Below are 18,008 nucleotides of genomic sequence, written 5' to 3' on the forward strand. Positions count from 1 at the left end.
GACAACATTTTTTAGGGTAGGGGTGGCAACACTGTGGTGGCATAGAACTGGAAGCCGTATGCAGACCAATGCACCACACATGCCTCTCAATCAGCTGCAGGCACCAAGACCAGCTCTAGGGCACTCAAAGTCATCATGGGTGGGTTGTATTGATGGCACTATTCCTGCAGTGGGCAGGAACCAAATCTGAATGACCTACTTAAGCAAAAAGCGTTGGAGGTTTGTTTTTGAAAAACAGCCATCTTAAGGTGGCAACTGAAACTTCTCTGACCAAACCCACTCAACTTTTAGTAGGAGGGGGGAACCTGTTGCTCCCAATCTCTTGGGCATCGTGCTGGGACATACAGAGGCCGCAATGGCTACCAACGGTTGCTGACAGCTACCTTTACATCGCCTAGCCTGCCCCTTACAAATATAGAAACAAGGCAAATAGTACAGTTCATCCTCTCTCCAACATTGCTAGACTTTGAGTAGAGCGTGATACATGTTGGGTGTGCAGTGCTGCTGCCATGCTCTGTCCTGAGCAAAGCATAAATGATAACAGTAGGTAGTTGTACTTTCCACAACCAGTGCCTGGCAACCAGTGCGGTTCATGATAAGGCGCCTCACAAATTCCAATGAAAGCACTTCAAAGACGGGTGGACTAACACAATTAATGACCAATGACGTGCTTGTGAAATGGAAGTACTCCACCAGCCTTATCCAAAGTGTGAATTAGACTTTTTTTCCAGCAACAAAGGGAGCTGCCCAAAACTCTGTGTATATATATATATTCACTTAAAAAACCATAGGTTTCAGGTCATATATAGTTAGGAGTTAGCATTTAAAAAACCTTTGAAATTCACTAAAAAAATTATAGGTTTCAGGCCTTATATAGTTAGGAATTAGCATTTAAAAAACCATTGAAATTGCTCCTATATAGTTAGTTGTACTAACTATATTTCGCGCACCCGCAATCCACTGCTGATGATGTCACATATTACATCATTCATGACATGGTCAGTGACATCACTGATGACATCTCAAATGACCGTGCGCGGACCCCGTGATTTAAAAAAAAAATAATTGGGGGGGGCTTTGGGGGTCCTTGTGGGACCCCCTGAGCAAGCCTAGGGGGTCAGGGTTCTTCTACCCTGCCCCCTTTTTGAGTTCTACATGTTTGTTTTTCTGCTTTCCTGTGCCTCAGTCTACCGAGGCACAAGATGGCTGCCAACAATTTCTGTTTTGGAGTGTTGGCAGACATTGGCAGCCAATCAGCATGCAGCTCGCGCACGCTAAGGTCCGCGCACGTGCAAGGACAGTGCAAGGACGGTGCGCGCACGGGCGCGCACCGTGTCCCGCCCATAGATATATAATTTGAAAAAAGCCGATTTTCTCAACAATTACTGAAGGGATTTTCACCAACTATACAAAAGGCACTTCTGCATACCAGGCTCTACCATTTTGCCAAGTTTGCAGTAATTCCATTCAGCCGTTCGGGCTGTAGCTGTGTCTAAAGGTCCTATGGAAAATTGCATTGGACTCAATTTCACATTCAATTTTCTCATAAACTACTGGAGGGATTTACACCAAACATACAAAAGGCACTGCTCCATACCAGTCCCTACCATTTTGCCAAATCTGGTGTAATTCCGTTCAGCTGTTTGAGCTGTAGCCTTGTCTGAATGTCCCTATGGAAATTAACATGGGGAAAACACGTTTTGGGACCCCCCTTTTTTCTCGGCCCCCGCTTGACGAATCCCCCCGAAACTTTCAGGGAAGGAGCGAGGCAGATTTAAGGAAAATTACAGGCAGATCCCTCAATCGGCGCCAAAGTTATTCCCAATAGAATGTTTGGCATTTCCTATGGCAACTAGGTCCTAACTATATATACCTTTACATATATATATATATACCTTTATATATATATATATATATATATATATATATATATATATATATATATATATATATATATCGAGAGAGAGAGAGAGAGAGAGAGAGAGAGAGAGAGAGACAGACATTAATTCTGGCAGACTGCTAAAGCAGTCTGTACCCTAGCAAAAAAAAGGCAAAAAACCTTGCCAAAACATTGGAAGAACAGATGTTGCAAACATGCATCCAATAAATTATGAACCCCCATTTCCCCAGAGTTTCTAATCTCCAGAAAGAAACATCTCACACATCTCTAAATCATACGGCTCTTCAGAATTCCAATTAACGAATTCAGAAACTCTAAACATAACGTTGTTCACTGATTACAATAGCTAGAAATAATTGCTGCTGTGAGATCTTCAAAGATTGAAGCACAAAGAATGGAGATAAGTGCCAGCTGTCTAGCCCGTTCGGGATATTTCCCTGTACACTGTGAAGCGAAGCATCTCTGTATAAGAAAAAAGAACCAGGCATCTGTGAAAGTTGGTGAGAGAAGAATGCTGTCAGACACACTCCTCATCTCATACCGACTTGGTAACGGAGAAACTCGTGTCCTACAACCTGAGCAGAGATCTTGAAACCCATTGGTGCCAGTAGGCCCCAAAGATGCAATGACAACACTGTGCAATGCACGCCCCAGAAGCAACCAACATTGAGTGATCCTCAACCTGTGTAAAACAAAGACCTGGCACATGCAGCTGCTCCCCAGTGCTGCAAGCCCCAGCTAGTTTGAGCAGCCTCAATGTGTTCCCGGAAATTGATGCAAGTCGTCCTGAAGAGACCTGTGAGCCATACTTATTTCTGCAAACCAGAGGACCATATACAATGCTTCAACAAGGATTTATTGTGAATGATACATGTGCATCTGAACAAAGTTACCCCTAACCACCATGCAAGAGTAAGTCTTAACTGTTAATCCAATCAAAGGGACTATAGCTTAGCTGCAAAGTCTTATGCTTCTGGCGGCACAGGCTCCCCAAGGACAAGGGTTCAAATCCTGACACTGAGGTGAATTTGTTAAGCGTATTACCCCCTGAAAGTTAAAGGGCAACAAGTAGATACTTGGGTATTCAGTGAGCTAACAGTATTACCTGATTTGGATGTTCCCAAAGACGGAGGCAGTATTTATTAAAAGGAGTGCCTAACTAACCTTAAATCAAACATTGCCCCGGCGAAATGGCCTGGCAACCCATACCCTCGCAGCAGTTTCATTCGCTCAATCAACTATTCTACAAGAATAATTTAAATGATCTGTAATTTGGGTTTAATTAACAAATTGCCAGATTTAATATTGTTTTATCTAGATTTATTTACCCCAATAAGAGATCACAAGTATGATAAAAGCAGGACGTAAACATGTTAAGCACCATATCCCACACAAGTGTCTTTGTGTGTTATAAGATTGTACTACGACCCACAAACGTAGTTCTACTAGTGTTAATTTCACAAGACTAGAAGACCAAGGGCTAGACGTAGGTAATTCCCATTTACAGACTCTTAAATACCGAATTTTACCGAATCGGTATTTAAGAGTCTGTAAATCGGAAGGGGGCAGAAGTAGGTAATTCCGAATTTAGGAATACCGAATCTGTAAGATTCGGTATTTACAGATTCAGTAAATACCAAATCGGTATTGCCCATTGATTCCTATGGGCCTTGAAGCCCATAGGAATCAATGGGAAATACCGATTCGGTATTTACCGAATCGGTAAATACCGAATCCTGCAAGGGTGCAGGGGGTGTCACTTTGACACCCTCTAGCACCCCAAGTACAGGCTTGTGTGACATGTGGCACACATACATGCCCTAAGGGCATGTCTGTGTGTCACATGGCACAGGTTTGCATGCACAGATGTGCATGCACACCTGAATTCGGTATTTTACCACACAATAGGAATGTGTGGTAAAATACTGACTCTTAAGGGCCTGTGGCACTCTTAGAAGTGTCAGCTACATATGGATTTACCGATTCGGTAAAAATACCGATTCGGTATTTTCGGTAAATATACCGATTCGGTAAAATACCGAATCGGTATTTTTACCGAATCTGTAAAATTACCGATTCGGTAGGCCCCCTACATCTGAAAAGCCTAATACCGGTCGGAAACGGACGAAATCGGCTGTTTCCGACCGGTATTAGGGCTCCTACATCTGGCCCCAAATTATCTACAATGGTATATGAACCTTTGTTTTCCAGATTGCACACCTATCCCTGTAGAAAATGCATTAAAATCTTAAGTTATGAAGATTTGTACAGCACTCGTATCACCCAGGGGTGAAGTGGGCTTTCCATGAAGAAGAACAGGGGAGCAACCCTGACTGAGGCCTAACGAAAAAGCCAGGTTTTCAGTCTGTGGATATCCAGATGAGGGAACGTGGGCGAGCAGGAGCTTGGCGGAGCGAAGGTGTCTGCTTTAGAATTAAATAGATATTTAGCATTGGGCAAAACATGTGTGACAAAACCAGAATGTAAGCAAAATTCAAAAAGAAGTCTGCCTTTACTTAAACTGAATGGAATGTATCTGCCAAATTTCTCTTAGTTGAATCAATGTAGTGGTCTACAATACCACCTTTGCATTTCCTTGCTCCTGCTTTCTCTCAGTAAGTCGATCAAAAATCAAAAGTATGTGTCCTTAGAAGGCGAGTAATAGATGTTTTTGGTGGTAGGTGCATTACATCTCCAGCCCTGTAACTAACCTAGCTCTTGGAAAGCAGTGTTACTGAGTGACAATTGTTATTTTGCCCAGATTTTTGTATATGTTTGTTAAACACATGCTATTAAACATGGGGTTCCTCAGGGCTCTATACAGAGCCCTACACTTTTTAACATCTATGTATAGCCCCTAGCCCTGCTGGTAAAAAGCAGAGGGTTGCCTTTTCGAGGAACTGCCAAGATAATCTCGTCAAATTGAAAGAGGACTTGGTAGCTTCCTCTGACTGGATGGCAGCTAATTGTTTACAGCTGAATGCTGCCAAGTCCGAAATCCTAGTACTAGGGAGAGACACATCCCTCTGGTCAGAACAGTGGTGGCCTGACATACTTAAACCCGCACCCCAGCCAAAGAAGGCAGTAAAAAATGTGGGCTTTTGGATCAACAGCGAACTTTCATTTGATGTGCAATCCAAGGCCCTGGCGGGATCTTGCTTTGGTCTCCTAAGAGGGTTGAGGACCCTACTTGGCTATTTTGCACCAAAGGTTCGCCAAACCATCCTTCAGGCTACAATTTTGTCAAGGCTGGACTATGGGAATTCCTCATATTTAGGCGCCAACAAGTCCTGTATTGTCTGCCTGCAGAGAATCCAGAACGCAGCAGCTCGTGCCCTGCTAGCTTTGCCTAAATCATGCTCAGTCTCGCACCTTCTGCCTAAATTGCACTGGCTACCGATAGCGAAAAGAATTCAGTTTAAGTCTTTGTGTGTGGCCCATAAAATATTGACCTGCCAAGGACCGCAGATTTTGCCGGATCTGCTGGTTCAATATGTATCGAAATGCCCTTTGCGTTCGGCTAAAGCGGGCTTGGTTTGTACTCCCCGTTTTCTCAGAGCGGGCGGTCGATCATTTAAAGTTCAGGCGGCGCGCCTTTGGAACTCTCTTCCTACCCCCATCAGAGGACTCCAGAACCATCTGTCCTTTCGTAAGGCGTTAAAGACTTTGCAGCTTAGGCTCTCCTTTTTCCTTGGAAGTGTTTCAGCCGTGGCTTAGTTAGCGCTGGGACGTTCCGTCACTGGGGCAGCTATGCGCTTTATAAAACTTTAAATAAATAATAAAATAAAATTTATATTCCTATCCTATTGACAAATTCGTTTTGTAAGATCAGTACAACTTGCATGATAACCTTGGTCTGGGCGGGAAAATAATCTAGATGAAGCTAGACTACATTAATAGAACCCTATGAGCAGGATGGGTTGGGGCCTGATATATGTACCTGTATTAACTTTGTGCACAAGCGCAATTTGCATACAATTGTTACTTTCCAATACAATATTTGCCTCACCTAGCGATGGAATATGATGACACCCATCCAATACCTCTTACGGCCATCCTACCGTATGAGCGAGCATAGATCGCATGACTGGAAATCAACACCATATGCAATTTCTCGAAAGCCTGGCATAAATTGAGTGTGGGGGCAAGTAAGCTCCCGGTGTATGCATCTGCAATGCCCTTGAAGTATTACCCTTTCATCTCTGTCACCCACGAACCTAAAGCTTTCGTCATACTAGAGAGGGTGGGGGAAGCAACATTAGGAGACCGATACCCTGAGGGGATATTTTTGACACTAGAAGCCTTCTCCTCTACGCAACCCCAATATCGGTATTCATATATCCTAGGCTTCGGGCAGCTGTGAGATCTCTGTATCCCTGATTCCTGGAAAAGCGGCTAACGTAAGGGGCACTGCAGACTATGCTAACACGTAGCTCATGCAAAGGCCTCATAACAAGATCATATAACGCTTCTCTGCGGGAGGTGCCGGACGGCTCGGCTGCAGCCCTCGATAGATGGAATTCAGTGCTAGATAGACCGATGTCTCAGGGGGACTGGGTGGCTTGTTGCGCACTCACAGGTAAGCTCACTGCCAACTGTAACCTTAGAATAACACTAACTATTTGCAGCAAATATATTATACACCACTTCAATTACATAAATATGGGCTCCGCGCTAGTTCCAAGTGTGTCAGATGCAGAAAGATAGAAGCAGATTTTCTACACTTAGCCTGTAACTGCACATTAATATACAGATTCTGGACACGGATAGTGCAAGCTCCGACTGCCGTAGAAATGGAGAGGGCAGAATGTCCTACAAGGATAGGTCTCCTGGGGCTAGGTAAAGCTCTACAGCAATGGAATCGTAAGCTGGTGCCCAATACCACACTACTAGCCAAATGATAGGTGCCAATAAACTGGGGGCGGGGGGAGAAGCAGCCCACAAGGTGGAATAATGGTTACAGATGTCACATTCTGTGGAGATCAATTAGACACATACGCAGAGGAGCTGCCAGCAGCCTCCAGAACTAAGGCTATATGGTGCTTGTTACCTAGTGTGAACCCAAGCAAGGACTTAATCGAGATATCATGTATAGACCTAATTCAGGGCTTTACAGGATGGAAATGCAAAATGGAAGTGACTGTACTGCAATAAGAAATGTTTGATGTGATGTGCAACTATGCACTTATCTGTCATTAGTACTGCAATACGACTGCAATGTATGAATAGTTTGTTTGAAAAATCAATAAACTCATTAAAAAAAGAAAGAAAGCAGTGTTATTGCTATGATAAAGGATGAAGATACTTTTATTAGGCAATGAAAACATACAACAACACTATTTTGACAACAGGATAGCTATTTGTTATACTACACCAATTTAATGCGTATGAAAATTAATTTAATTAGAATATTTTACAGAAACCATACAAAGAAATTTTGCTGAGCCAACTATTATGTGTAAGAGGATTATCCAGTCTATATTCGTAGACATCAATATGTTTAGAAGTACACACATTATTCTAAGCACTTTAAGAACTGACAACTGCAACAAACAGGAAGTCCTGAATGGCAACACATAGGCATGTTCTTAATATAACAAAATATAAGTCAATCGGGTACTTGTTACAGACACCATGGGTACTGGAATACTACTACAACCTAGTTCTAAGTCCAGCTTCTCTTCCTAAAACTGTATTTTAGTCTAATTTAATTTGAGTAACTTAAGAGTTAACAGATACTCCAATACATTCAATATTTACACTGAGTTCACTGGTACTATGCATCCATAGGCTCCTGACATTTGTCTGAGCTGAAATCAACACAGAGATATTTATGGAGTTCAATTCATAGTTAGAGGATACTTGTAATCCGAACAAACACAGCACAAATTTGACATGCGTGTCTCGGGTTCTGATAGCAAGATTATGCCTCTCACTCTCTTTTGTAAGCAGCCCTTGGATAAGTCTTTCTTCTCCCCTAGATCCACAGATAAAGTGAAACACATTCCTGATAAACTATACATCTAGAGAAGGGCGTCGCGGAGGGGAGTAGAAGCGTTACCTAAGACTTATTTCAAATCATTTTCTGAACACAGCATGGGCATTCAAATACCTCCAAAAGGACTTCCAAAGAGGGAGAAATCAGACATAATACCTCACCGTAGCCGTCGTGCAGTAGCACACTACAAGCAATATTCAAGACGATTTACATTCGCTCTGGTGTGTGGGTCTGAGGTGCAATAGTCACTTGGTCAAAATGACAGAAGGATATTTATGTGCGACAAATCCTGTAGTTAGAACGCACAAGCTGGATTAACTGAGTTACAGACGTGAAAGCCACTGAGCACTCTTTGGAGAGGTACGCAACCGGTGTAGCACTATGTCTTGAAATCTTCTGCGCTCAGAATGTATCTTTAAATAGTTCAGTTGTGAAAAGATAGGTAGGTGTGTTTTTACATAGTGCAATGCGTGTGCATACAACACAGATGTATCTGAGGCATTAGGTACATGACCAGAGGTGCGATGTCCTCAGGGTCATGCATTCCAATGTTGCAACCTGAAAATTCTGATGTGAAAGGAGCGAATCTTACAAGGTATACACAATCCAGGAGTGAAAATCATATGGGTATGTTTGCTTCTAGTATGTGTATACTGAGAACCTAGCCAAAAGGCACTGCAGCGCTGTGCAGGGTCAAAGGTAAAGATACAGTCAACGAGGGACTGGGAAATTAGCTAGGCTGAGAGGTAACGTGGACTGTTACTGCTTCATTAAATTCATGAGATTTTGGAAGAAGTGTGTCCTCAGCTCTTTCATACAGTACAGCAGAGTCAGAGGGTCATGATGGGCAGAGGGGTTTTGTGCCGAAAGTAGTTACTGTGTCATAGGTATCTAAGGAGGCTTCATAATTAACAGTATTGGATCCTCCCACTGGGCGCCCATGAGTCGTAGTCATCCTTGTAAGTATGTGCTCATACAAATTAGAGGTAACCGTTCACCTCTCCTATCTCACTTCGAAAATATCAAACCACCTATCTATGCTTCCAGATATCTCAGCCTGTGCAGTATTTCCTTCTATTTTTAAGGGCCAAGCTTGTGCTGGGCTTCAGAATGATGCCGAAACACTAAGCCTCAGGACTCATCACGTAATTGGCTTTTTGCCACTTCTAACTTCATAGGTTTTGAAACTTTAAAGGTTATATGATTTTGACCTTATCAGTCAAAAATGAGCTGGTTTTATTTCACGTTATCTCTTGTTAATCACTGAGCAGTATAGCTCCCCCTAATTCTAATGCAACACTTCAAAATTGTCAACAATTGACAAACTTATCATCAAGTCTGCAGGAAAACGGTTTCCATGCATTTAGTAGTTTCCTAAAGTGGTGTTGTGCGGCAATTTAGATTCTGTATGCATTTTCCCGATTCATGCCTTTATATAGGTACAATTCACGTTGCCCTTATATAGGCATAGCAATCCAGTCCTTATTCAGGAATTGCCCATGCTGCCCAAATACAGGCATGGCTACTTCCATCCGTTCATCTACGTCACAATGATTTCTGGGAAAACCAGACTCTTAAGTCATTAGGGACTTCCCCTTGCTTGAATATTGATTTCTCCAGGAACTCAGTTATTATGCTTGAACAACTATTCCTTAGGGATTCATTCATGACGTTCATATGCCCGACTACGTCAAAGCTGGCATTCCTAAACACCTTCAAGGTATAAATATACCTTCACTTGCTATAGCAAAGCACGGTGTGGTTCGATGCAGTTCGACTACCTACTTGCACGACGCAGCTTGTTACAGCAAGTGCTGAAGGAAGCCAACTCTCCAGCTGACGCACTGATTAGAAGCTGTCCTCCTCTGCCGAGAAATCCAGCTGCAGTGTTTCTGACTCCCCTTGCGGGGTGCTGGGAAATCGAGTCCGTGAAAGAGAGACCAACCTCTCTCATTCTAAGGTATGGAGCTGATTAGAACCTAGAGAAACCTTTCGCAACTCTTGGCAAAACTAAACCTATGCTAAAGACCACACTTACTTCTTCCCTCGTACTAGACCTAGGTTAGGTACATTGGGGTAGGTGTATTTTAGAAGCACCAGTTGAGTATTTTAGCCTGTGTTATTTATGTATGTATTTTTATATGTCATAGCACCAGACAATGCTATTACAGTATTATTTTATATTACTGTTTATGCTGTACGCATTATACTTTGCATTCTGTCTAACGATTGTAGCAGTGCACCTCTCTTGCATGAGAAAGAAGACTGTTCAATAAACCCCTTTTATTGAAATGCCTGTCTCTCTATTTTCTCTGCAAATCTGTAGAAACGAAGCATGCACAATTGACTGAGTAAAATAGTTATCTATTGTTTCCACGACTCTGAAGATATGTTTTAACTGTTGGGGAAACAAAGTTGTCATGTCTATGAGGTTGTCAGAAACTAATCCCTTCTTGTGTATTCTACAAAGTTTCTAGTGACCTCTGAGCTAGCTGGCACTCACAATTAAGTTTAGTATACTCGATAGAGACATACTGACCTCAGTCCTATGTCAAACCTATAGTGTATATTATTCCAATGCGCAGAGCCTACTGGGAATATAGGAACTACATTACAGAGGCACAGGCCTCCTTCCAATCACTTCACATTGCTCAGAGTGCTTGTTGCAGACTGTGTGCCATCACAAGTATGCAGGAATGTAGTGTCCATTCAGCTATGGGTAGGATCCATCAGAACAATACTCCAGTTGTAACCTGTTATCTGCGAGGCACTGAGTTAAAGCCGAGCTTGAACAGCTCACTGTGCTAACCCTTCTATAGACGAAAGTGGTTCAATTCCTCCACAAGTAATTATTTAAAGACATTCTACAGCTTGGTGCCCAGGACTCTGAGGGATGTGCCTTCATGTTTCAACCATCCAAAATCTTGCTGACCGATCAAATATGTTGTTGCTGACCGCAAGATGCTGGGACAATGCATGGTGGGATGCATATTTTTAGGGTTTTCTGACCCTCTGCCTCACTTTACAGTATGCTTGATGCAATGGACCTTGAACTTCAGTGGCTTTTTGGCTGACTGTGAGCACCATCAATTTTTGCCCATCTGGTTTTGTAGCTCTGAAAGCCAAATGTGCTATCACTATACTTTTGTTAGTTCTATTTGGAAATCAGTTCCGAGCAGTGGGAGAATATTATGGTGGTTTACACCATTGAAAGTGTGGACTTGTGGGTGAATGAGAGAAGAGATGGCCAGCATTCTAGCTTCCTTACTTTCTGCCAGGTGAGCGGTGGAGCTCACCTGGAGTGGCGTAGGCAAACGGAAAAGCAGTTGGGGAGGCACTTATCCTCAAAGTACCAGACCTTAGTCTTGGCTTCACTCTTGCTCGGGAAGCCCTCCAAAATGCAGATCAACATACGAAGCAAGCAATAGAGTTTCCTGGTTTACTTTCTCATCAGAAGCGGATTCATGTGTTGCAGAATTTTTGGGAATTTGATCTGCTGCTCCTCAAGAAGGTTCTTCTTAAATTAGGACAGCTTATCTAAAACAACTGAAGTGAACTACCTAAATATTTGTCACTGTTCACAGTGAATACTGTGTTAGCTTGTTGTTACGCCTGGTCAGTGTGTGAGTTTAAAGTGTAAGTGTTTAACTTTAGTGGATTTGTATAATTCGTGGCACTGAAGTCATGTTTGAGCTAAATACAGTCTTCATTCCCCTTCAGCAAACACTTATCATTTAGGAATAAGAATTCTGATGCTTAGCCTGCAGGGGTTTTCCATGCATCCAGTTTGACCAGTCCAACCCTGCCTCCATTTTAAATAGGGCTGGGATGGACAGCGTAACCTGCAGAGCGCATCCCCATGGATGGTCTGTACATCTTTCCTGAACAATATCTAGCAGCTACTTCTAAAGCAACCATATCTAAATGCAGAAGTCAGTCATGGCACAGGAAGTACACTGGGGCTGCACTTAGGACCACGAGAGATAGGCGTCTCCTCACGCGAACTTCACAATTTTACACATACGGCTCTCAGACAGGTGAATAAGTTGACTTATTTATTAGAAATAATAGGTTTTCCGCAGTCAGAGAGAAAACAAACAAGGGACCAACATTTATGTTAAATACTAAAATGCGGGGATAAGTGTCAAAATTCATTCGATTTTGGCACACTGGTTTCCAAAAAAAATGGGTTAAATAACACTGCTTTACAAATTAGTAACGTTTAGAACAAAGTACAATATGGAAAACTGGTAGCCCGGGTAAGTTTAATACATCAGTTTGTCCCACTTGATAAGAATTATGACCTAATTTTCCTAATAACAACTTTCAGCAGATTAGAGACGAACACGTCATTGATTCCAAGTCATGAGGAGAAACGCTGAATAGGCCCAGAGTGAGCCATTACCCATCAAAAGTGACAAATACCATCCTTTGTAATGCATAACCTACTATTCGACTGTATACATCCAGAATTGGAAAGTCGTATTTAGAGCCAGACCATTAGCTTTTCTTAATTTACTGAAAAGCGAGGATCGGAATTCAGTAAAATACAGGTCTCGCTGCATGGTTTGAAATCAATTTTGCTGTCGTTATAAAGACATTAGGCATTTTTCTGTCTTAAACTGAGCTATATATTAAGTGAATTAATCTACCATAAAGGTTGAGATTTGCATGAATTGCTGATTCAGCAGGGTATTTTCGTTACTGCTAAAAAAAGGCTAAGACTCCCAAAAACCTTCGGAATAAGAAAAAGGCAGTGTTTAAATTGTGCCGGTTGTTGCAGTTAGTGGACAGTGGCACTCATTTATGGTGACTGAGACTTGTTTTGAATCATCAGACTTTAACACACAAAAAGTGAGAAAAAGGTAAAAAAAAATGGCGAGGAGGTGGACGAAGATGGGAAAACCGTAAAAAGGGAGAAAGCCAGACATGAACAAGAACTCGCAAGAGCGAGATGTACAGAAAGAGTAGTAGGCTGGTGGAACAGAAGGCAATCCCAACATTCAGCAGCACTTGTGACGGGGCCCGTTTGGACCCCTGCACGTTATTTGTTTATACATTAAGTACTGTAAAAAGTTATAGGTGTGGTGTGGAAAAGGTCTGCCTTATTGTTAAAAAAGTAATAAAAATAATGGGATGACCCGGTGTCCCTCAGAACCTGGGTATAAATATAACTCTAACAATTGGTTCTGTCGGGGATTTTCAATTGTTTAGGATATTCAAAATGTAAAAACTTACTCATAACACATATGTCAATAAATGAAATAACACACACCAAAATCAGAATTTCAATAATGTATTCGAAATTGAATATCAAATATTTTAGGAGGGTCACAATTTACAAATTCAATTGTAGTGAGAAATAAATGACCGTGGTGAAAAAAGTGACATATAGGTTGGTGATATTGACAGTACACTATATACAGGACATGACATGTGTTATTGTTAAAAAACACAATACTAGCCTATATTGACTATGATGTGAATGCACGCCTAGTAATTTACGGTAATTCTCTGAAAGTAAAGTGATTGTACACTGCATCGTTAGAACATTGAAAAAAAGAAACGGTAGGAAGTGGATTTATTTTCTACTGTTGTTTTTATCACTTGCATTAAAAGCTACCGCAGATTTTTTTTTAAGCGATTCATAAAAGATTAAAACTTAATTCTCTCACCTTGCCAGAGCTATCCCGACAACGCAGCCTCCAACAATCGACCAAAATCCAATCCAGCCGGCATTCACCTAGAAAAAAAAGTATGAATACGGTTTTTGGTAGGGTGACGGTGGGGGGGGGGGGGGGAATCAGCGGTTGGACCGATTTCTTGAACTGCACCACCATGTTACATGACGAGATGATTTATTTTGCTGGTATTGGTTGCACACCGGTATTATGTTATTGTGCAAAACTTTAAATAAAGTTTCTAAAAAAAATGTAAAGGGGATCAGTACATGAAACATCTGTAATAATTGAGAATTTAAAGGCTGACCCAATGCCAGCACATGTTATTTCTAAATGTGCACTATTTATGGTAACGGTATTTATTACTGACTTGCAGTATAACAGCTAAACTTTCAACATTCTGTTAATTACTCCATTAAGGGAGGGGGGTGCTCATTTCACCCAAATGACAATGCAGCATAGCTCCACTGTACATAAACAGCAGAATGTAGTCCTAATAGAGCTATGGTAGCTGCATTAAGCGGTATTCATTGTTTTAGGGATTGGGCACGGGGGAGGGGATACAATAAAGAGGTACATATTGATTTTGAAGGTTCAAGGAAGCATAGAGTTAAGGGTGGTTAGGGTTCTGTAGGGTTCAGGGTTGGGTAACAGAGCACAGTAAGGGGTTTGTAGGGCTCAAGGAAAATTATTGTAAATAGGATTTTAGGGTGAGGGAAGGGTAACTTTAAGCGATCATACAGGATTTTTATTTGTCAAGGATGGGTAGCATTAAAGGATAGCAAGTACTTTTTAGGGTTCAGGGGAGGATAGTGTTAATGCATATTAAGGGTTTTTGAGGTTCAGGGGTGGGTACCGTTTAGAGGTAGGAATGGGCTTTTAGTGGAATGGTAGCTAAGGAGTTTATAGGGTTTAGGGAAGGGTATCATTAAGGGGTGGTAAGGAGCTTTTAGGGTTCAGGGAAGGGTAGCATTAGGCAGTAGTAAGGGGTTTTAGGTTTCAAAGGGCAGTGTGACAGACATTATTAGTGGTTGATGGAGTTTTAGGGTGCAGGGAATATTAGTGTTAAGGAGTAGTGTTTTTAAGGTTTATGAGATAGTAGTGTTAAGGGGCAGTTTGGATTTTTTAGGATTCAGACAAGGGTAGCATTAAAGGATAGCAACATTTATAATTCACAGAAGAGTAGTGGGTTCAGGGAAGTGTAGCTTTATGGGGTAAGTGTTTTTTAGGTCTCCAGGATAAGTAGCATTAAGGGGGTAGGAAGGGGCTTTTAGGGTACGTGGAAGGGTAGCGGTAATGGATAGGAAGGATCTGTAGTGTTCAGGGAATGGTAAGGATACGAGGTACTAAGGGGTATTTAGGGAAGAGTAATTTAAAATTACAGTAGTATAAATAGGTAATGAATTTAACATATACAATGTTTAATTTGCTGTTAAGTAACTAGAATAGTAGTCATGTAATTTGTTTAAATTAAATAAGAAATTAAAGGAGCTTACAAAAAGTCTCTCCAGCCATAAATCCTGAAAGTAGGAATTAGAAAAAAAATCATTCTCTCAAGCAGTTTAATGCTAAGGTATCCCTGAAGATGATGAGGGAGACAGAATATGGGACTCGACTCAAACTGTAATACAGCAACACATTCCCACTGATGGCTCCCCTCCTAATTGTGTTGCTCCCTGAGAAAAACACCATAATTATCTAATTATTTAGGCGATTTATAGCATTGCACTGGCATGCATCAAGCTGTGCTGTAACATAATAGACTTGATATAGAGCTCTGGGTCAGACACCTTGATGAACAAGTTACTTACCTTCAGTAATGCTCCTTCCGCTCGATACTCTAACTGCAGATTGCCCATCCTGTGAATAGCCCCTGTTGTCTGAATGGATCTGGAGAATTTTCACAGCATTGCTCCTGCACACCAGCAGGTGGCATTGTAAATGTAAATGTAAATGTCAAGGTATTTGTAGAGCGCACTGTCACCAAGCGGTTTCCTGGCGCTATTACTCATACCGCTGAGGAACCCATCCTGGCTTTCCCTGTGAAGTGTCCACTCCTGGGCACCCCCAGGGTGAAGCAAAGCATCCTAGCGCTGTTGGGGCCGGTGTGGAGGTTAAGCAAGCTATTGCCCAGAGTTGCAGCGTGGGGCCCATGATTAGAATAGGCACGAGGCGAGAATTGTCAGGTCTGAGGAAATCGAGACCAAGACCCGCCGAGGCGGGAATTGAACCCTGGTCCCGTGTGGTACTGAAAAATCTGGACCCTGCTCTTGTATGGTACCGAAGCTTTACACTCGTGTCAAAAATATCATCATATCATGACGAATTTGGTATCGGCAGACCGGTAATGACTGGGACATTATACCTATGCATTTGCGTCATGATCGAGTGATGCAATCACCCCAAAATCGTAGTTTTTGTCTTGAACCCTTGGGTTCCATTTTGTGAGCGGCATCCATTTTGTGGTTGCCCTTACATAGTCAAAATGACCAAGGCCGAATTCGATCTGAAAGGACACGTACACCTTTGCTGACTCCTCTGTGACCTGGGCGAGCTGACTCCACTGCCTCAAGCCAAACCTGTTCGGGCAGTTCCCATCCCAATGGCCGAGCGAGATTAGCATCAAGGCACAACATGTCATAAACCGTTCATCGCATACAAGCTACTCTAATCACACACACACCTGTCCCTGTTTCTTCTTTATGACTGGTTTTACAAGGAGGAGGTGCCCAATTTTATTGGGGTTTCATCGATATCTGATGGAAGTTCTGGGCCTTGCCGGGTAATCTATCACGAACTGGACAAACTAAAATGTGGGCTTGTCATCATGACTCTGCTTTTTCTTTGTAGTGAAAATATGTATATGGCCAAACTGTACCCTCCTGGCGACGCACCGCTGAAGATTTAACTTGTAGAGGGTGTGGCAAAACAGCTGAAACTATGTCGCATGTGATCTGCCTCTGCCCAGCTTTTAATTCAGAACGCAGGCGGAGACTAAAACCAGAATGGAATAGGCTGGGTGCCAGGACTTGCAGGCAAGCTATCATGGTAGCTTTAAATCCGGAAAACACATCCCTAAACATAAGACTCATAAACTTCATTCTGCAAGCATACCGTAATTTCAATCAAAAGAGGCCCTGCTAAAGTGCCCCTCCCACTTTCCAACTCTTAGGGAGGTTAAAATAAAATGACCAGTAACCTCAGGAATGTCGGCTGCTTCCTAAAAGTAGGATACCATTGATGCCGAGTATAATATAAAAGGGAGGAAGAGACGACTTTTTTCCCTATACATCATGCTTCAAGCTACTCTATTTTATTTAAAGAGGCTTGAGAGAAGACAATTTCCGTTTTTATAATGACTGTTAACTGACCATGTTTTTATTCTTCAAGATTTTTTAATCTTATTTATTGATACACAATGTGAATTTTGTAACCTTCTTTTAAAGATATATGTGTTATATCTAAATAAAGATAATTGATTTGATTTGAACATGTCATAAACCGTTCATCGCATACAAGCTACTCTAATCACACACACACCTGTCCCTGTTTCTTCTTTATGACTGGTTTTACAAGGAGGAGGTGCCCAATTTTATTGGGGTTTCATCGATATCTGATGGAAGTTCTGGGCCTTGCCGGGTAATCTATCACGAACTGGACAAACTAAAATGTGGGCTTGTCATCATGACTCTGCTTTTTCTTTGTAGTGAAAATATGTATATGGCCAAACTGTAAAACTAGGAATTCTTGCCCGAAGCTTAATATTTAGTATAAAGAGAAGAGGCTGGTTCTGTAAAAACGAGCAGTCTCCTGAGAACATACATGCGCTTCATGCTGTTGTACTTCTAGGATACCGGTTACTGGTTGCAGCCAATAAACTCGATCCTTGACATCACCTAGAAGACTCTGTGTTTCTGTGGTCCAAAACAGGAAGAACTCAAGAGGTCTTTGGGTGTACCCCTGGCACCGCCGGGTCCATAAAAACCCGGTACCTCACCCGGGCCAGAGCTCTGCATCAGGGTCTGCCGCTCTAACCATTGAGCCACACTCCTCCACATCACATTGTGATGCTGCTTGTTAACTCAATCCTGCTCTGGAAGTAATGCGCCAATCAATCAATTGTAAAACGCAACTACTCATTCTAGAGGGTCGGAAGGCCTTTTGAAAGGGGGGGGGGGCAGCTGAACCGTCTGGGTGTGGAGGTTCAGTCGAAGAGCAAGGTCCTGAAATCCTCCCTGAATTGGGTCAGCAATAGGGATTGCCTGGAGTGGAGAGGCAGGGTGTTCCAGGTCTTGGTGGTGAGGTAGGAGAAGGACCTGCCTCCAGTTCTGTTCTTGTGAATCCGTGGGACAGTGGCCAGGGCAAGTTGGGCAGAGAGAGGTTGTCTGGCGGGTACGTGGAATTAGAGGCTGTGGTTCAGATATGCTGC

The 18,008-nt window shown here is 42.3% G+C and overlaps 1 protein-coding gene across 2 annotated transcripts in view; it reads right to left on the reverse strand.

Annotated features, from left to right (window-relative positions):
• Positions 1-18,008, reverse strand: part of SLC49A4 (solute carrier family 49 member 4) — a 530,561-nt gene that overhangs the window by 190,671 nt on the left and 321,882 nt on the right. For both annotated transcript variants that reach the window (XM_086957070.1, XM_086957071.1), the window contains exon 6: positions 13,574-13,641. In XM_086957070.1, the coding sequence (XP_086813196.1) occupies positions 13,574-13,641 (68 nt within the window). The remainder of the gene's footprint in view (positions 1-13,573; positions 13,642-18,008) is intronic.

Source organism: Lissotriton vulgaris, chromosome 2_1 (assembly GCF_964263255.1).
Source record: "Lissotriton vulgaris chromosome 2_1, aLisVul1.2, whole genome shotgun sequence".
NCBI classification, from domain to species: Eukaryota; Metazoa; Chordata; class Amphibia; order Caudata; family Salamandridae; genus Lissotriton; species Lissotriton vulgaris.